Source organism: Falco rusticolus, chromosome 2 (assembly GCF_015220075.1).
Source record: "Falco rusticolus isolate bFalRus1 chromosome 2, bFalRus1.pri, whole genome shotgun sequence".
Lineage (NCBI taxonomy): Eukaryota > Metazoa > Chordata > Aves > Falconiformes > Falconidae > Falco > Falco rusticolus.
The window spans coordinates 113,434,147-113,450,080 of NC_051188.1; the positions used below are offsets into that span (position 1 = coordinate 113,434,147).

At 45.6% G+C, this 15,934-nt stretch overlaps 1 protein-coding gene across 1 annotated transcript; it reads left to right on the plus strand.

Annotated features, from left to right (window-relative positions):
- The first annotated feature begins 128 nt into the window (after window positions 1-128).
- On the plus strand, window positions 129-15,886 carry POGLUT1 (protein O-glucosyltransferase 1). Its single transcript, XM_037378019.1, has 11 exons — window positions 129-226; window positions 690-780; window positions 3,560-3,703; window positions 4,147-4,282; window positions 6,784-6,905; window positions 8,440-8,499; window positions 9,521-9,620; window positions 10,372-10,430; window positions 12,543-12,710; window positions 13,246-13,302; window positions 13,932-15,886. Exons 1-11 carry the CDS (start codon window positions 148-150, stop codon window positions 14,086-14,088), a joined length of 1,173 nt encoding a protein of 390 aa, XP_037233916.1. The 5' UTR covers window positions 129-147; the 3' UTR covers window positions 14,089-15,886.
- The last annotated feature ends 48 nt before the right edge of the window (window positions 15,887-15,934 follow it).

Consider the following 15,934-nt stretch of genomic DNA (forward strand, 5'->3'; position numbering starts at 1 on the left):
GCTGGTGCCGCCATCTTTGTGCGGGGCTGGAGGCGGCCGCCGCCATCTTTGTTGGGGGCGTGGCCGCCGCCATCTTTGTTGGGGGCACGGCCGCCCGCCCGCCGGCGGGTCGCGCATGCGCAGGGCGGTGCTGGCGGCGGCGGCGGCATGAGGCGGGCGGCGCTGGCTCTGTGGGCGCTGGCTGTCGTGTGGCGGCTGGAGCCCTTCGTGGCGGGTGGTTCATCAGGTGAGGGGTGCTCGGGGCTCCTGGCGTTAGCCTGGGGGTGAGGGTGTTGCGGGGGATGGCGCTTTGAGGCCGGCGGGGAGGGTTGGTGGCCTGGGCCGGAGCCCACGCATCCTGTGAGGGCCCTGAGGGACGCTCGCCGCCTCCTCTTCCTCGCCAGCAGCTCACCCGGCGCCCTGTGGTGGTCCCCAGGGCTTCTCCCGGCTTCCCTTTCAGCCCGGGGGCCACCACAGGGTGCCCGACCCGCTGTCCCTTCCCCAGCCCCCCTCAGCTCTGTGACCCCTTTGCCCAGCCCATGATGGCCCATCTTTCCCCCCGTTGCTTTAGGCATGCTGTCGTTGGGCTGGACTGGAGCAGCACTACTGGTGCGTTGCTGTTGCCAGCTGGACCAGAAATGCTGTTCGGGTAGCTGTTGTGGTAGTTTGATGGATTAATTCCTTTGGGTTTTCCTTGCTGTGTGTTTCAGGTGCTAAATGGAAAACAATAACTGACCAAATTAAGAAAGCTGTGGAAGTTTATAAGCCATGCGTAAAAGGGAATTGCAGCTGCCACCAAAGGTGAGAGACTGGTTTCCTTCTGACTGCACAGGCCTCTGACTACATGAGGGAATGCTTTTGCCGGCACTGATGGTTGGGAATTACCTTAGAGTCCAAATATTCTCTAGCAATCATATCTGCAACTATCATAGGTCATGGTGCTTGCAAGGAGGTTATTACTGGCATCATGTGAAACAGGTTGACCTCCATAGTTCCAGCAGAAAGCGTGTCCACCTGCAAACCGATCACACTCCTTGTTGTCTTCCATGATTGAACATACGCAATGTCAGCATTTCATATGTGATCATGCAATAAACTACACGCGTAGCTGGTGACATTTCTGTCTTAACAATCCACTTCTGCCTTCTCTCTCAGTCCAGTGTTGTTGCTAACAAGTCTTTCTCATGGGCTTTTAAAAGTGGAGGGAATCAAGTATCTGCGAAATATTCTAAATAGCAGGATTAAGGAAAGATTGTTACAGAGCACAGATTCATTTGGTGTGACAGTGTCGTACTTCTTAGCACTCTTTCTAGGCAGTTTGGTTCACTGCCTGTGAGAACTGGAGGGATGGTGGATGTTTAACTTGACTTTTACGTCACCAAAGCATGATCCAAGAGGCTCATTCAGGAAGACGCAAGTCCTGTTTTATTTTTTTTATAACTGTGGAGCATTATGTATAATGCCAGCATTCTGGCTTGAAATAGTGGCCTGTAGTGAATTTAATGCAGAGAGCTAGAGGCTTATATGTGATGCAAGAACACTGTAGGCAGTACAAGTGATGGCTGATCTCTCTTGTAGATGAAGCCAAATCAAGCTTCTTTTCTGTTTGTAATGACAGAGCATGGCTGCAGTGTGGTGAACATTACAGGTGCATAGGTCGTCATTGCCATTGGGGCAGGGATTGTAGGGCTGGGGCTTTTTGATACCTTTAAGCAGTATGTTTATTTAAAGGAGAAGAGGGAATTCAGGGAAGAGTCAACACCTTCTGCCTTTAGGATTCCAAATGCAGAAACACAGATGCTCAGCTTTAAGCCTCCTATTTAAAAGTACCAGATGTGCTCACACATTTTGGGAGTGAGATTGAGTGCTATACTGGCTTTTAGTATGAGGTGAGAGTCATATTGGGCAACTGTTTGTACACTCTGTTTGGAGGTTTTGGTCTTCATTGCTCTTGAAATACTGATGAGGAAAAGTCTCTTCTAGTTTAGCCTTCTGTTTTTTTTCCTGAGTGCCAATTCAGATACAGCCTAAAGACATTAAATAGTTAAACATACACTCCACCATCTCCTGCCCACCTTTGGATAAGAACACCTTCGCAGGTGTTTACAACTTCCAAATCTGCTTCAGAACATAATAGTTGATGGTAATACGAAGTTGTGGTTGCTGTGGGTCTCGAAACTTAGTTTTTACTAAAGCAGTATTTCATTTAAGGGTTATTAAGGAGTGCTGCTGTAGTGACAGGCATTACAAATGAATCCAGGAAGATAATACAGCACATACGCAGTGTGACACTTAACTTCGTTCATTTTGAGAGCTGGTTTGAAGGTATGTAAATATGCAGCAGAATGCTGAAAGCTGGTACTTTTCTCTATGTATCAGATTCTATTTATGTCTAGTCTTCTGTGACTCAGTGGCCAAGAACTGAAGGTTTTAACTTGTTTGTCACTACCTTTCAGTTGTCACGTAGGTTACAATGACATGGATGTGCCATAAAACTGCAACTTTCTTCCTGTTCTCAAGCTCATTGCATTTGCATCTCTGCAAGACTGCTTATCCTGTGGTCGGCCCATCTGCACAGTGGCAATTCTTTTTGTAGTTTTACTGTTTCCTACCTGATTATGAAATAGCAGAATCGTGGAGGTTGGACAGGAACTCCTGAGATCATCAAGTCCAATCCCTCTGCTCAGGCAGGTTGTCCAGGACTGTGTCTGATCAGGTTTTGAGTATCTCAAAGAACAGAAGCTCTACAGCCTCTCTAGGAAACCTGTACCAGTGTTTGACCACCCTCACAGTGGGATCGCTCCAGCAGTGTTGTATTAAACTAAGCCATTGATGCAGTGTCTACCAAAAGGTGGGGAGGATGGTACCAGTCTGTCAAATTTCATTAAATGCTCCAAGCAGCTAGATCTGAAGGCCTTTAGGCTAAATTTATATAAACTGCATCCTTCTCCTGCATTTTCTTAGATTCATTAGGCTTATGTTTTCATACTGCATTCCTGGAGCTCACTGGTCATGTGCAGATGTCACAGAACATGTGCTACATAGGCCTGTCCTCCTGGGCTGGCTTTCACTGCACCCAGCGTTATTGGGCAATGCTATTCCTTGCAACTAGACTCTTACCTTCTTTTTTAATGTCTAAATAGCATGATGTTGTGTGAGGAATTTGGTCTTGGTGTGGCTCATAATTTATGGAAGGCCAGAGCACAAGCTTCACAACTCAAAGGTTAAGTGAGCTGACGGCTTTTACCCATAACCTGCCAGGGTATGTAAGGCTCTTTCTGGGAGAGCAGCTGGAGTTGTCCATGTTGATTTAGCCTCAGAGTCCTGTGCTGGGCTTTCTGTTTGGGCAAGCAGTATGTAGATAGTCAAAAGAGTGAAGCTTGGACCTTTGAGTCTCTGAGTAACAGCTCTTCCAAGTGACTTAAGTTAAATTCCTCATTATTTAGCACAGCCATGTGTAGCAGAGCTCCTGGAAGCTACATGGAGCTTGTTCTAGCTAGAAGTCTGTTCTGTATACTGCGGTAATTTAATGCAGTATCCTCCCTGTTGTACATAATAACGGATGATTGTTTTGTTTCAGTGTCTGGAAGCAGGACCTGGCTCCTTTTCGAGGTGGCATTTCCAAAGAAATAATATCCGATGTGGTGAGCAGGAAGCTCGGGACGCACTACCAAATCATTAAGAACAAACTGTACCGTGAGCAGGACTGCTTGTTCCCTGCAAGGTAAGAGCTGCGCAGAAGATCTCATCTCCCCAGCCTGGGACACAGGGGTACTTCCAACACTGCCAAGCTGGAAGTCACTGAGCACAATGATATGTCAAGAGGTCTGAATTCCTTATCAGAGCAAGAGCCTAGAAAATTATGGTTGTGGCTTTAATATAGCAAGGCAAAAGTGTAATTATTGCATTTCAGTGTACAAAGGATTGGTTGGTTGTGGGATCCAAGAGAAAACTGCAGATCTGGCCAGATTGAACAGGATGGGTTGTTTCGTTGGTGTCTATGCTGCATTGGGGCTTGGAGACTGCTGTAGGCAGTTCCCAGCCTGCATCATCATATGTCTCTGATTCACCATCTCTTCCACTCCTGCACAGAGAGAAAGGCCTGCAGGAGACTTCAGGGTTCTGCCTTCTCCTTATAGCTCTTTGCCATATGTTGTTTCTCCACAGATGCAGTGGAGTTGAGCACTTCCTTATGGAGATCATCAGCCGCCTCCCTGACATGGAAATGGTGATCAATGTGAGAGACTACCCCCAGGTCCCCAGGTGGATGAAACCCGTTATCCCAGTCTTCTCCTTCAGTAAGGTGCACACACCTTTAGAAGCTGAGTGTTTCTGAGACATGCATGTCCTTTCTTTTGAGAACGTATTTTTAAGGATTGTTCCCCACAGATTTTCTGTGTCAGAATTGCTTGCTCTTTTTCGCTTTTTATTTCCTTTTACTTCCAGTTTTGTGGTGGACGGACTTGCAGATTTATTCAACAGAACACTTTTCCCCCTCATTAGCTCCTCTTCCAGGTCAAAAAATGTACTTCTGCCACAGTGAAATGGTGCACAGCGGGATGGGATATGTGCCAGCATCACTGTCATTTGCTACAGTGCTTCTGTTAAAGTCGTAGCAGTACTTTATCAGCATTGCTAAGGATTTTTGATTATCAGTCAGCTGTCACACAGTTAATCTCATTTAACGTGAATATATTAGTCCTCTTTTTTGGTACCACAGATAAGTGTTTCTTAATTTCTTTTTTGTGATACTGCTATCTCCTGTGAACCCTTTTCCCCTGGATTTCCTCTTCCATCCACAAACATGCACACACACACATAGACATTCGTTCTCTGTTCCTGACTCAAGAGCCTTCACATATGTTTTCCTTCCTCTCCCATTGTTAAACCTGACTGTAGTGTAGCTTCTTACCCTTTCCAACAAAATATCGTTACACCTCAAGCTTCACCTAATCTTGTTTTGCCTTAGTGTACACCCGACGTGCCCAAATACTGCACCGTTGCTACCTAACCTTAATCATGTCCTTGGCTGAAGCCCAGCAGAGAGTAAAATGCAAAAAGAAGCAAGAAACCATTTGCTCTTGCTAGTTCAGGCCCTATCCTGTTTCTGCTAACTTGTAGCATCTTACTCTGAACACAGGTGTTCAGCTCATGCAGTCTGAACCATGATAGGATCCATAACTATTGCCTAGTCCCCAGCCATCCTAGAGCTCTCTCTACTCAGTACAGCACTGCAGGCACTGTCACTCAACAGCCGTGTTCACTGCCAGATGTAGTAGCAAAGCAAGCTGTCTTGCCTCTTGACCATCGCACAGCCTTAACTCTAGCCCGCAGAATCCAAAATGATGCAGAGCACGTTGTAGGAGCTTAACTTTTGCAGCCATATTCATTGTCCTGCCCCCGGTGCCTTGCAAGACCCTGTAAGAAACTGAGTTCTCTGGTCACCGTTGTCCAATATCTGAACTGTAACCTCAGCCCTATCCTTAACTGAAACCCAGTGACCCAGTCACACCTCCCATGTAACCAGCCAGTGTTAGGAAGGCTCCAGGATGCTGGTCCAGGGTGATTTCTAGGGCTGAAAGCACAGGGGAGTGAAGGATTGTCCTATTCTGCATCTCAGAAGGCTGACCCTGGGGTTGCGGTGGAGCTGTCATGTTTTTTTATCAATGCCTGTTTCTAGCAAGACTGAGAGGGAGCAGATCATAAAGGCACATGCTCATTTAAGTTGGAAGAGACCTCAGGAGGTCACCCAGTCCAACGTCTCACTTGGAGCAGGACCGACTAGATCAGGGTGCTCCAGGCTGCGCCCTGCCCAGATCCAAGCGTCCGTGAGGACAGGGTGTCCACAGACAGTGTTTGACCTCTGTCAGAATGAAAACGTGTTTCCCAGTATCTAATGGGAATTTCCCTTGTAATCAAAGCCTGTTGCCTCTCATTCTGTCCCAGCGCTTATGAAAAGAGTGTGCCTCCATCTTCTCTGAACTCTCCTGTTAGGTAGTAGGAGACAGCATTTAGATTCCCCCAGGCTTCTTCTTTCCTGTGTGTGAACAAACCCATTCCTCAGCCCCTGTTTATACGTCATGTGCGCCAACCTCCTAACTACCTTGGTGGCCTTGGACTCTCTCCAGTATCTCCAGGTGACAGATAGGTGGATAATTGTATAGGTTTATTACTAGTGCAAGGAGTGGCCTATAGTCTGGTTTTGTGAAAGGGTTTAGTCTTAAGTGCTGGCCTTCCCTCTGATTATATGGGGATTTAAGCATCCGGATGGGAGCGAGGAGCTGAAATTCTTACATGATCTGGGTATTTATTATGGTGAGTTGTTACATGATCTCTAGGAAGGCTGGAATGAACTGAAGTGTTGGAAACCTTAATGTCAAAGCATCTCTAAGTGCCTCTATCTCTGAGGAGATAATGCTGCCTCTTAACTTACCATCAGTAAAAAACACTTGTAGCTATACATAGGCACAAACCTTTAGAAAGGTGAGTGGAGCTCAGGTCTTCTTTCTGGTTATGAATTGGCTATGTTGTGGACCTCTTTTTGTCATTTTGTGACATGAAAGTCCCATGTTGTCATGCAGCAGGACACAGCCTTTTTAAAACCATTGAAACATTTCAGTAATGGGTTGTCTTCATCCGAACCCCAGCAACACCATGGTGACCACAAAGCTCTCACGGCTGCTTGTGGAGCAGTAGCAGAGAAAGCTGACAGGACTCCCAGCAGGCCTGTTCATTACTGGTGGGCTGTCAGTAAACTGGATTAGACATGACTTGATTCTTAACATTACTCTCCTTTTTCTTAAGACACCTGAATACAATGATATTATGTATCCTGCCTGGACTTTTTGGGAAGGAGGACCAGCTGTCTGGCCAATTTACCCAACAGGTTTAGGGCGCTGGGACCTCATGAGGGAGGACCTCAGAAGGTATGTTTTGGAAATGGTTATGTGTGTGTGTGTGTAGGTTTAATGGAAGACAGACTCACAGTAAAAGCTGTCCAGCACTGAGCAGCATTGGGCTATTGGTCTGTTGGCCTGTGGTCTGTCCTGCTGCCTCTCATTAGCTACATACAGCCTGACTGCTTTATAAGAATTCTCCATGGAAACCTTGGATGATGTAACTAGAAGTTATAATTAGCTTCTCTGTTTCCAGCACTTTAGTGAGGAATACAGAGGACAAAATATACACATTCTTCATGCTGTCAGGGCTAGATTACTATCATTTTTGGTGGGATAGGGCTTGTCAATAAAAGTAGCAGTTATCTTTTGCCTGCAGAAATCTCCCTTGACACATGGAAATGTTTTCCTTTGTTTCCAACTACTTCGCTAGGAGCTGTGGTTTTTTCACTGCAGGGATGATCCAGGATGTTTGTATAAGCTTCTGGAAGGGTAAAGGAAAGCCATCTTTAGATATGCTTTTACTTGAGTATTATTGTGCAATAGAGAAACCTGGAATCGTTCCCAAAATCAAGAGTTGTTACTGGGCTCAGAGTAAGACAAAAGGCTCCCAGTCAGAAATGTCGTCTTTTTGGCAGGATCTTTTGCTGTTAGCAGAATGAGGGGCTGTTTCCCATGGAGAGTGACAAAGTGTGCAGCAGCAAGTGAACATAGAAACATAACAAGAAAAAACACCTTGGTGTCAATCACTTGGCATGAGAATGCAAGGTTGAATGTTTCCCCCTTCAAAATCTGAAGTTCGATGGGACTAGTCATAGCAGAAGCCTACGGTGATATAATACAATGAAGTTCCAAAACATTTACTTACCCTTGCTTTCTCAGTGAACCCCACTTGGGTCACTGCGTTATAAGCAGATGCAAAGCTTGACCTGTGCAGATCAGTTTGGGGATCAGGACCTACATGTCCAACCAGGTGCAACAGAAAAGTGCAACAAAGGGTTCCGCAGAGGGAGGTGGGTGACTCCACTGACAGAATTAAAACATGCACCTATTTTGAAGGACTTGCTTAGATTTAAAATGGAAGTTATTTGGGAAAACGGTGAACCCCTGTGTTTTAAATGCAAAACACCAGATGGGGGGTTTTTTGTTTGTTGTTGGTTGATTGCAGTTTTTTTAATGGGAAATGAGAGTGGTTAGAAACTCTCTAATAGTCTATCCATATTCAATGAAGTACAGAAAAATAAAGCAACAATACAAAAAGCGGATTCAAATTTTAGGTAAATTTTAATACCCTTAGAGGTTTGGTGAGGGGATCATATGTAATTCATCATTTTGACTGAAAGGTATTCTGAAAAGTAGCCTGTGTCATGTTGCCTTAAACACAATATTCACAGGAAAACCTGTTTCATTAAACCTGGCTGCGAGTTTTTTCTGCTATAATGAAGAAAGTGATTTCCATCAAAAATGAAGAATAATAAAAAGAGATCATGCTGTGAAAACTGATGAGAGTGCGTTTCATGGTTATATTAAGTCATTTATTGCCATTTATAAACAATATTTTCAGATCTGCAGAAAAATGGCCATGGACGAAAAAAATCTCTAAAGGCTATTTCCGAGGATCCAGGTGAGCATATTTTCCTGTAACAGGAGATTCTACCAACGTGCTGTGATAGCTGGCTGTATGCAGAAATTTCTGTATCTCCAAGACCTAAACAAGTGTAACCCAGAATGTATTTTTTAGATCAAAGGAAAGTGAGACATACTGTACAGCAGCGTTTCACCATTAGTGATTCTCCATAAGAATTGCAATTTGCAACTGTTTTATTATAGTAAGTCTAATATTGGAAATGGATGTTGTGATGGATTTGCTGTGTTGTTTATTAATAAGTAAACCTGTCACACTAGGAACCAGCTTGTTTTGTTCTGAGAAGGGAACTGCAGGTGCATGATACAAATGTAAAGATTTGATACTGATGTGCATGCTTTTTGCCAATGTGAATACTTTATTCTTCACTATGAAAGTGCTTGACACCGAACTGGAAGTATTCTTGCTTTCAGTTACCTGAGTGGCGGGGGATAAGAAAGATTATTTTTGCCCTCTTTCCAGTGACAGTTTGAAAACAGTGTTAAACCCAATACTTTGTTCTTCCCCCACCCCCAGTAGGGAAGGATTTGGTATCTTACTAGGTGGGCTGAGGAGATGAGGAGTGAGTCTCAGGGATGTCATAACCTTGTTTATCTGTAGTGTTTTAAATTGGCGTCAGAGGGATCAGCTCTGAAGATGCTTATTAGCATCTCTTAGGTCTCTCTGACTTAGAAGGTAGTTTAAGTATTTGGCACCCATCAGGATACAGCCTGAAGGAAACAACATATCTGCTGAGTTGTCCTGAGAATTGCTTAAATAATGCTATTGAATATTTATTAAGTGAAATAAAAATGGCCTCGGATAATTTCGGTACACGTAACTCATTCTCTTCTGCTCATATACCCTTGGACAAAAATATACTGCATGGTAGGTGCTTAATAATGTTTTTGGGGCACATAGGCAGGTCAGCGTCATAAAGAGGTAGGCTCTTGAGTCCTGTAGTTTGTTAGCTGCGTTGAGTCATGTGGATTGGCAATTACTGATAGCGTTTCTTCTGCAGAACGAGCCCTGAGAGAGATCCCCTCATTCTGCTGTCCCGAGAAAACCCAGAACTTGTTGATGCTGAGTACACTAAAAACCAGGCTTGGAAATCTGAAAAGGTGTGTGGGTGTTGTCTGTCTCCTGAGTGTCAAGGCCAGAAAGTGTAGCACTGCAAGATGGCTTTGATGAATGAGAAGCATCTTGTTGGAGAGTTGTGGGGGAGGTTTGTAGTTCCCTTGATGGCTGCACCTCTCTGATGGATGAAAGGAAGGAGTCTCTAGAGCCTGGCAGGCCAAACATTTTTCTTCCATCTACACTTTTTGTTCAAGGAAACCAGCACACATAAAAAAACGAATCTATGCCAATCCCCTCCTCTTCCATTACAGCAAAATTAGCCCTGAGCTGCCTATGTGTTGTCAGTCTCTTTAAACCTTTTTCTGCCATCTCCATTTCTTGATCTTGTTGGTAACTTTCTGATAACTGTTGCTGATAGCTCTTTAGTTCCATGCTTTAGCATACAGTGCAGCTCTCTCCAGATAGTCTTGGCTAATCCGGTTACACTTGGCTTCACATAGTCCATTGTCCCAAGCTGTTTTCCACTCTGTAGCTGCCAACTAAACATTATCATTTAATGTGTTTGTGCTGGCATTTGCTTTCAGGCAGTGTGTAATTTACTGAACTTTTTTTCTTGTTTGAAGGGCTAGGAATTCTTCGTAATACTTCTAAAAGCCCGCCAGTGAAGGTTTTTCTCAGAAGTAGGAATGGAGAGTTTTGAGACTTCAGCTTTGTTTCTAATTGAGAAGGAAAACAAATGTGAAATCACCGTGTAAAGCTTACTAATTCTTTTTGTTTAATCCTCTTTTTTTTAAGGACACCTTAGGAAAGCCTCCTGCAAAGGAAATTCCACTGGTTGATCACTGCAAATACAAGTAAGAGTTTTGATTACTAAAGCAGCTAAAGGTCTGTGGGTTATTTTTTGGTGTGGTGTAAGGTCTCATTTTGTTTTAAGGTTTTAATGCCAGCAACCAGCTCCATGTAGATAAACAAGCTCATGAACAGACGTAAGGCAGCTGAAAATCTGGAAGCTTAGGATGGCATCTTTCAGTGTCTGCTTTCCCCTGTCAGGTCAGGAGAAATAAAGTGCTTTGGGGAAAGTAAAGGTCTGAGATCACTAATAAACATATAGATAGAATTTTTTTTTTAATCAAAAAGGCTTTCTATCCATTTTTCTTTATATCCCTGTACCAAGCTGTGTATTCAAAATTATTTTTTCAGTGCTACAGTGATAGCATTACTGTCTTCAAAGACATAAGGAACTAAGGAATCATGTCTTCATATGCATACTGGGGCAAGTGTTGCCACTGGATGTATATAGTATAAAAGACAACCTGAAATATGACTGAGCAGATAGAGTATTAATTCATACTTTGTATGTTGTTTGGGAGAATGTGGTTTTGATTTACAAAGGTTTTTATTTTTTAACTACTTTAGGGAGGGGTTTTTGGTGTGATATTCTTGGGGGTTTCTCTGTAAAAACAAACTCTTAGTGTGTGTGCACTTCTGTGTCTGATGTTTTGCTTTTTCTTTTGCTTTAAAATTACCTAGTTATGATTCTGCCAGCTAGAATCTGCTGCTGTAAGAACGCAGTCATTTGGCTGGCTCTGTGTTTTTGTGCAAATGTGACTGACTTGTCTCATTTTATATTTCACTAGACTGTTGCCCAGATTTTTCCCTTCTGTTACACATAGACTTCCCAACTCTGCTGCCTCCTAAGCCCCTCGCGCAGTATAGGCTGAGACGTTCTCGTACGCTTTTGTCGTAGCTCAGGGTCTGGTAGGGTCAGCATGAGCTTCTTGCTGTTCCCTTCGGTGTAGGTGCTGTAGCAGGCTGTCCGAGAGCAGCGCTCAGCGACTTGGCTGAGGACACGGATGGTGGGAGCTGTGTCTGGAATTGGGCAAGAGGCATCTCCTCCCTTGCAGACCACTGTTCTTGTTACACCTCTGCGTGTATCTGTTAAGTTCCTAATACAACGAGCTCCTCATCCCTGGTTTGAGCTCCTAAATAATACAAAGAATGTAAAATAGTTTCACATTTACTCCTTGTCACTTAGCGCTGAACTAAGTTTAGCTATAATTCCCATCTCACTCCAAATATATATAATCCCCATCTCGCCCAAAATAGCTTCATTAAAGGAAGAACTCCCTTCCCCCAGCCCAAAACGTTTGACTTCAAAGATTAGTTCTGTGTACTGAGGGGTTTTACCCACAGGAAAAACAGCTTTCCATGTAATTGGAGAAATGTGGGTTTAAAAAAGAAAGCAAGTAAACAAACAAACATCCCTCTGAGATACAGTTTGCTAAGAGAAATGCCCCCCTCCCCCCAAGTCAAGCCCACTTCACTAACTTGGCAGAAAATACTGAAAACAAAATTTTGGATTCTTTGTTATCTGCAAAGTCCATCTGTTGTGTGCTAGCCTATTTAACCTCCTAGGGTTGCATTCCCAAGTTAATATGAAACAATTAGATTCAGATTAAAGCCGAATCCCAGAGGAAAAAACAACAACAAAAAACCACTGAGATACATGTGGCAAAGCAGAACAATGAACAGAAAAGCTCACTGCAAGAAGAGGGAGAATTGGGGAAAAATTCCTTGTGGTAACAGTCTCTGAAGGGTAGGGTCGAGTCACAGGATCGGCATCCCCGTTGTGACTTCCCGTGTCTTATGGGCAGTTGTCCGTGAGGCCTCCTTTGGTTTGTCACGGACAGGTGTCTGTATCAGAGGTAAAGCCTTGTGCCTTGCATTTTCTCCCTCGGTTCTCACAGGCAGCAGAGGGTCACCCAGCACATCCTTAACCTCAGCTCACCTTTTCTGTGAGGAACTTCCAAGAAATGTCTTCTCTTTGTTTCAGTGACTGGTGTGTAGCTCAGTGTAAGGGAAATGCCCCCCGGCTGCTGCCGGGCTGACTGCTGCTTGGAGCCTGGTTTCTTAGCGCCGTTTCCTTACAAAATGCCAGGTGTAACTCTTTCCTTGCCCTTTTAAAGGTACCTGTTTAATTTCCGAGGAGTGGCTGCCAGTTTCCGGTTGAAACACCTTTTCTTATGTGGTTCACTTGTCTTTCACGTCGGAGAAGAGTGGCTGGAGTTCTTCTACCCCCAGCTGAAGCCTTGGGTCCACTACATCCCAGTCCCATCAGACCTCTCCAACGTCAGGTGTGAGACCCCGAGCGTGCTCAGCGGAGCATTGCATGCCACAGGGAAACACTGCTGTGTTTGGGAGGGCACTTTGGTTTGTGTGACACGAAGGAGTGCCTCCACTCCTAGGCGTCGGCAGAAGCTCTTGGAGGTCATGTTCTTTTCTCTTTATTACTGCCCCCAAAGAATCAGTTGCTGGTGTTACGTGGTGCAGTTTCAGTGGAGTACGTAGGGCTGTCACTCTCACTGAGATCAGCAGGCAGTAAGCACTTAAATTTGCAAGTGGGCCCTGTGGCACATATAAGGGGGAGAAGAACTGACAACTGGGCCAAAACACGTGTTAGCTCCCAGATTTCAGCATGCTGTCCGGAACTGATACAGAACAAATGAGAAGGGCAAGTTTCTTCCATGCTCTGAAATGAGGAGGACCAGTCCCTCGCTCAGGTGTGGATCCTTGATCTCATCCTCCACAATGGTTTAGCTAAGGGACAGCATTCTCCATTGAACGAGTTGTTTTAAACCTTTTTTTTTTTTTTTCTAATGTTCATTTTAGGGAGCTGTTGCAGTTTGTAAAGGAAAATGATGCCATAGCACAAGAAATTTCAGAGAGGTAAGTTGTGTTCCTTTCTGGCTATCGGGTGGTCTTCTTCCAAAGCATTTTCTTACACAGCTTTTGAAGGGGTTGCCTATCAAAGATAACCCAGTGTTAAGAGGGTGCAGTAAAACTGATCTTCTGCCATAACAGCAGGAGGGTTGGAGGACTCCTAGCAGCAGGGGGAAACTGGAGGACAAAATCACACACTTAGGTCTTTGGTTCAGACGTGACCAGGTCAGGAACCCCACCGAAAGCTATCAGAAGTTGGGAGCTTTCGTCTCTGTGTGAGGTCACTTGGCCCCTGGGAGCTGTTCCTTACATTGTAAGTGTTATGCATCCAGGCTGGCAGCGGCCAGTTTCTGAAGCAGCGTGTGTCCATGCTGCTCAGGCTCCGTCTGATCCGTGAAATCTGATATTTATTATCCCAGGTAACAAATACCATCTTGAGGATAACGAAAGCACTGCAACCGTCGGAGCTGTGAGCATGAGTGACAATGGTGAAATTAAAATAGACGGTACAGAGCAGTGCGTGTCGTTTCTCTTTTGAAACACGGAAGAGTGAAAGTTGATATACATATGAAACAAAACCAGAGCCTCTGGTAGGAACTGGAGACTGGTTTTGACTGTGCCTTATGTGTCTCTAGGGGACGCCAGTTCATCACCGAGCACTTGCAGATGGAGGATGTCTCTTGCTACTGGGAGCATCTGCTGTCTGAATATTCCCAAGCCTTGACTTACAAAGTGAAAAGGAGGAAGAGCTACAGCGAGATCACTTCTGAATGGCTGAAAACAGAACTGTAGAGACTTCTCTGTTTTTCTCTTCAGCTCAAACTGATCTCTGTGGAAATCTGAAGATCAGTGTATCTTCTTGTTCTCTCAGACTTCTTATCCTTTACATTAGAACTACAGAGGACAGCAGCAGCCAACTTTGAGATTGCTCCCAGGCAGCAGGACCCGGTTAGACTGTCGTCGTAAGAATGTTTAGTAGAATGAGGGATTATGGTTACTGATCAGGGTGGTTACGGTCATGCCTGGAAGAGGGTTGTTGACATCTACGACATAGTTACCACCGGTTTCTGACCCTAAATCCCACTCACTCAGCGAGAAGCCTTTCTATTAATTTTACTGGACTTTTTTACCAAGTCCTCTGTACTTGGGGGCAAGGTACACAGACTGTCAGCTACGCTCAGCTGGGAAATACAGGCCCCCTTTTTCGGCAGTCACTGTTTTCTCACCTGTGTGATATTGGGTGTTCTCTGTCAGAAGCAGGTACTGGGATTTGGAGTAACCTTTCTCGATGGCTTAGAGCTTATATTTATGTCAGGTTTTAGAGGTGAGGGGAAGGCTTTGGTGTGCCACTGAAAGGACAAATGATCCTTCCACAGTTCAACTACCTACCTCATTGGGGAGCAGCCTGTGATGGTGGTGATGCCGGAGTGCTGAGCCTGAGCAGGAGTCGGGCAGTTGGCAACGGAGATAAAAGCGGTTCGTGCTCCGAGAGGTGAGCTGGGTGCCCATACAGCTGTGCAGGGTGAGCCCCTGGTGACGAGCTGCCACCGGTCGGCTGACCAGACATCCTTGGACCCTTCAGGAACCAGAGAAAGTATTGGCAGAGGTGGAGGCAGCTTTTCTTTTTTTTCTTTTTTTTTTTTTTCTCCAGATGTTCACAGATTCTCTGCTCTGATCCCCTTCTGTAGTCTTTCTAGGGATGTTTCTTTAGTTTGTTTTGGGGTTCTGTTTTTTTGGGGGTTTTGTTTTGGTTTTGAGGCTGGTGACATGTCTGTTCATTTCAGTATTCACTTTTCTTTCCCCCAGCTGTTGCACTCCTCATCTCCTGCAGTCTGGTTGAGGGAATGTCTTCAGTCACACAGTGGCAGCTCCTCCTCACGTTACTCATTTGGGGTTCAGTCGCAGGTTGCTTGCGCTCGCTGTGCTTGTGCCCGCTGCAGGCTGCTCAGCCTCGGGGGAGCGCAGCTTCTGAGCTGGCTCTGTGACCCCTGAGCTGAGGGGCCCGGTGGGGACCAGCATCTTCTCTGGCATCCAGAAGGGTGCTCAGAGGAGCGTGGGCAGCAGCATGGCATCGCAGGAGGGCTGCTGCCTGCCGGCTGAGCCCCCTTGATGGCAAAGCAGCCTCAAGGCTTAGGAAGAGCAGCACAGTAGTGGAAGGGAGCAACAGCAACAGCTGATGGTCCCCTCTGCAGTCAGCTGGGGTCACGGAAGGAGAAAACATGACAAGGAGCAGTGACACCACGTGCCCTCATACACGTACCGACCTGCAGGGAGGCCTTGCAGTGCTGGAGCCCCGTGTGGGGCTGTGGCTGCCCGTCAGCCGCGGGGTGCTGGGCCCGAGGGGTGCTGGGGCACGTGCCGCTATGGTGGTTGCATTACCCCAGCCTGCTGGGGATGGCGGTCGGGGCGTGAAAGTAGCCCGGCTCTGGGGGAAGGAGCGTGCGAGGGTGGGCAGGGTTTTCTGGTGTTTGTGGGTTTAGTCGGTGGAGGGAGAGCGAGCGCTCTGCGAAACCGGTACAGCCGTGTATAGCATTTTTAAACCGTTTTTAATGAAGTGCTTTTGGAATAAAACAAACGAAAACGAAGCTTTGCTGGCAGTGTCGTTGCTTAATAAAACACGCGGCAGCTGCTCTGCCGC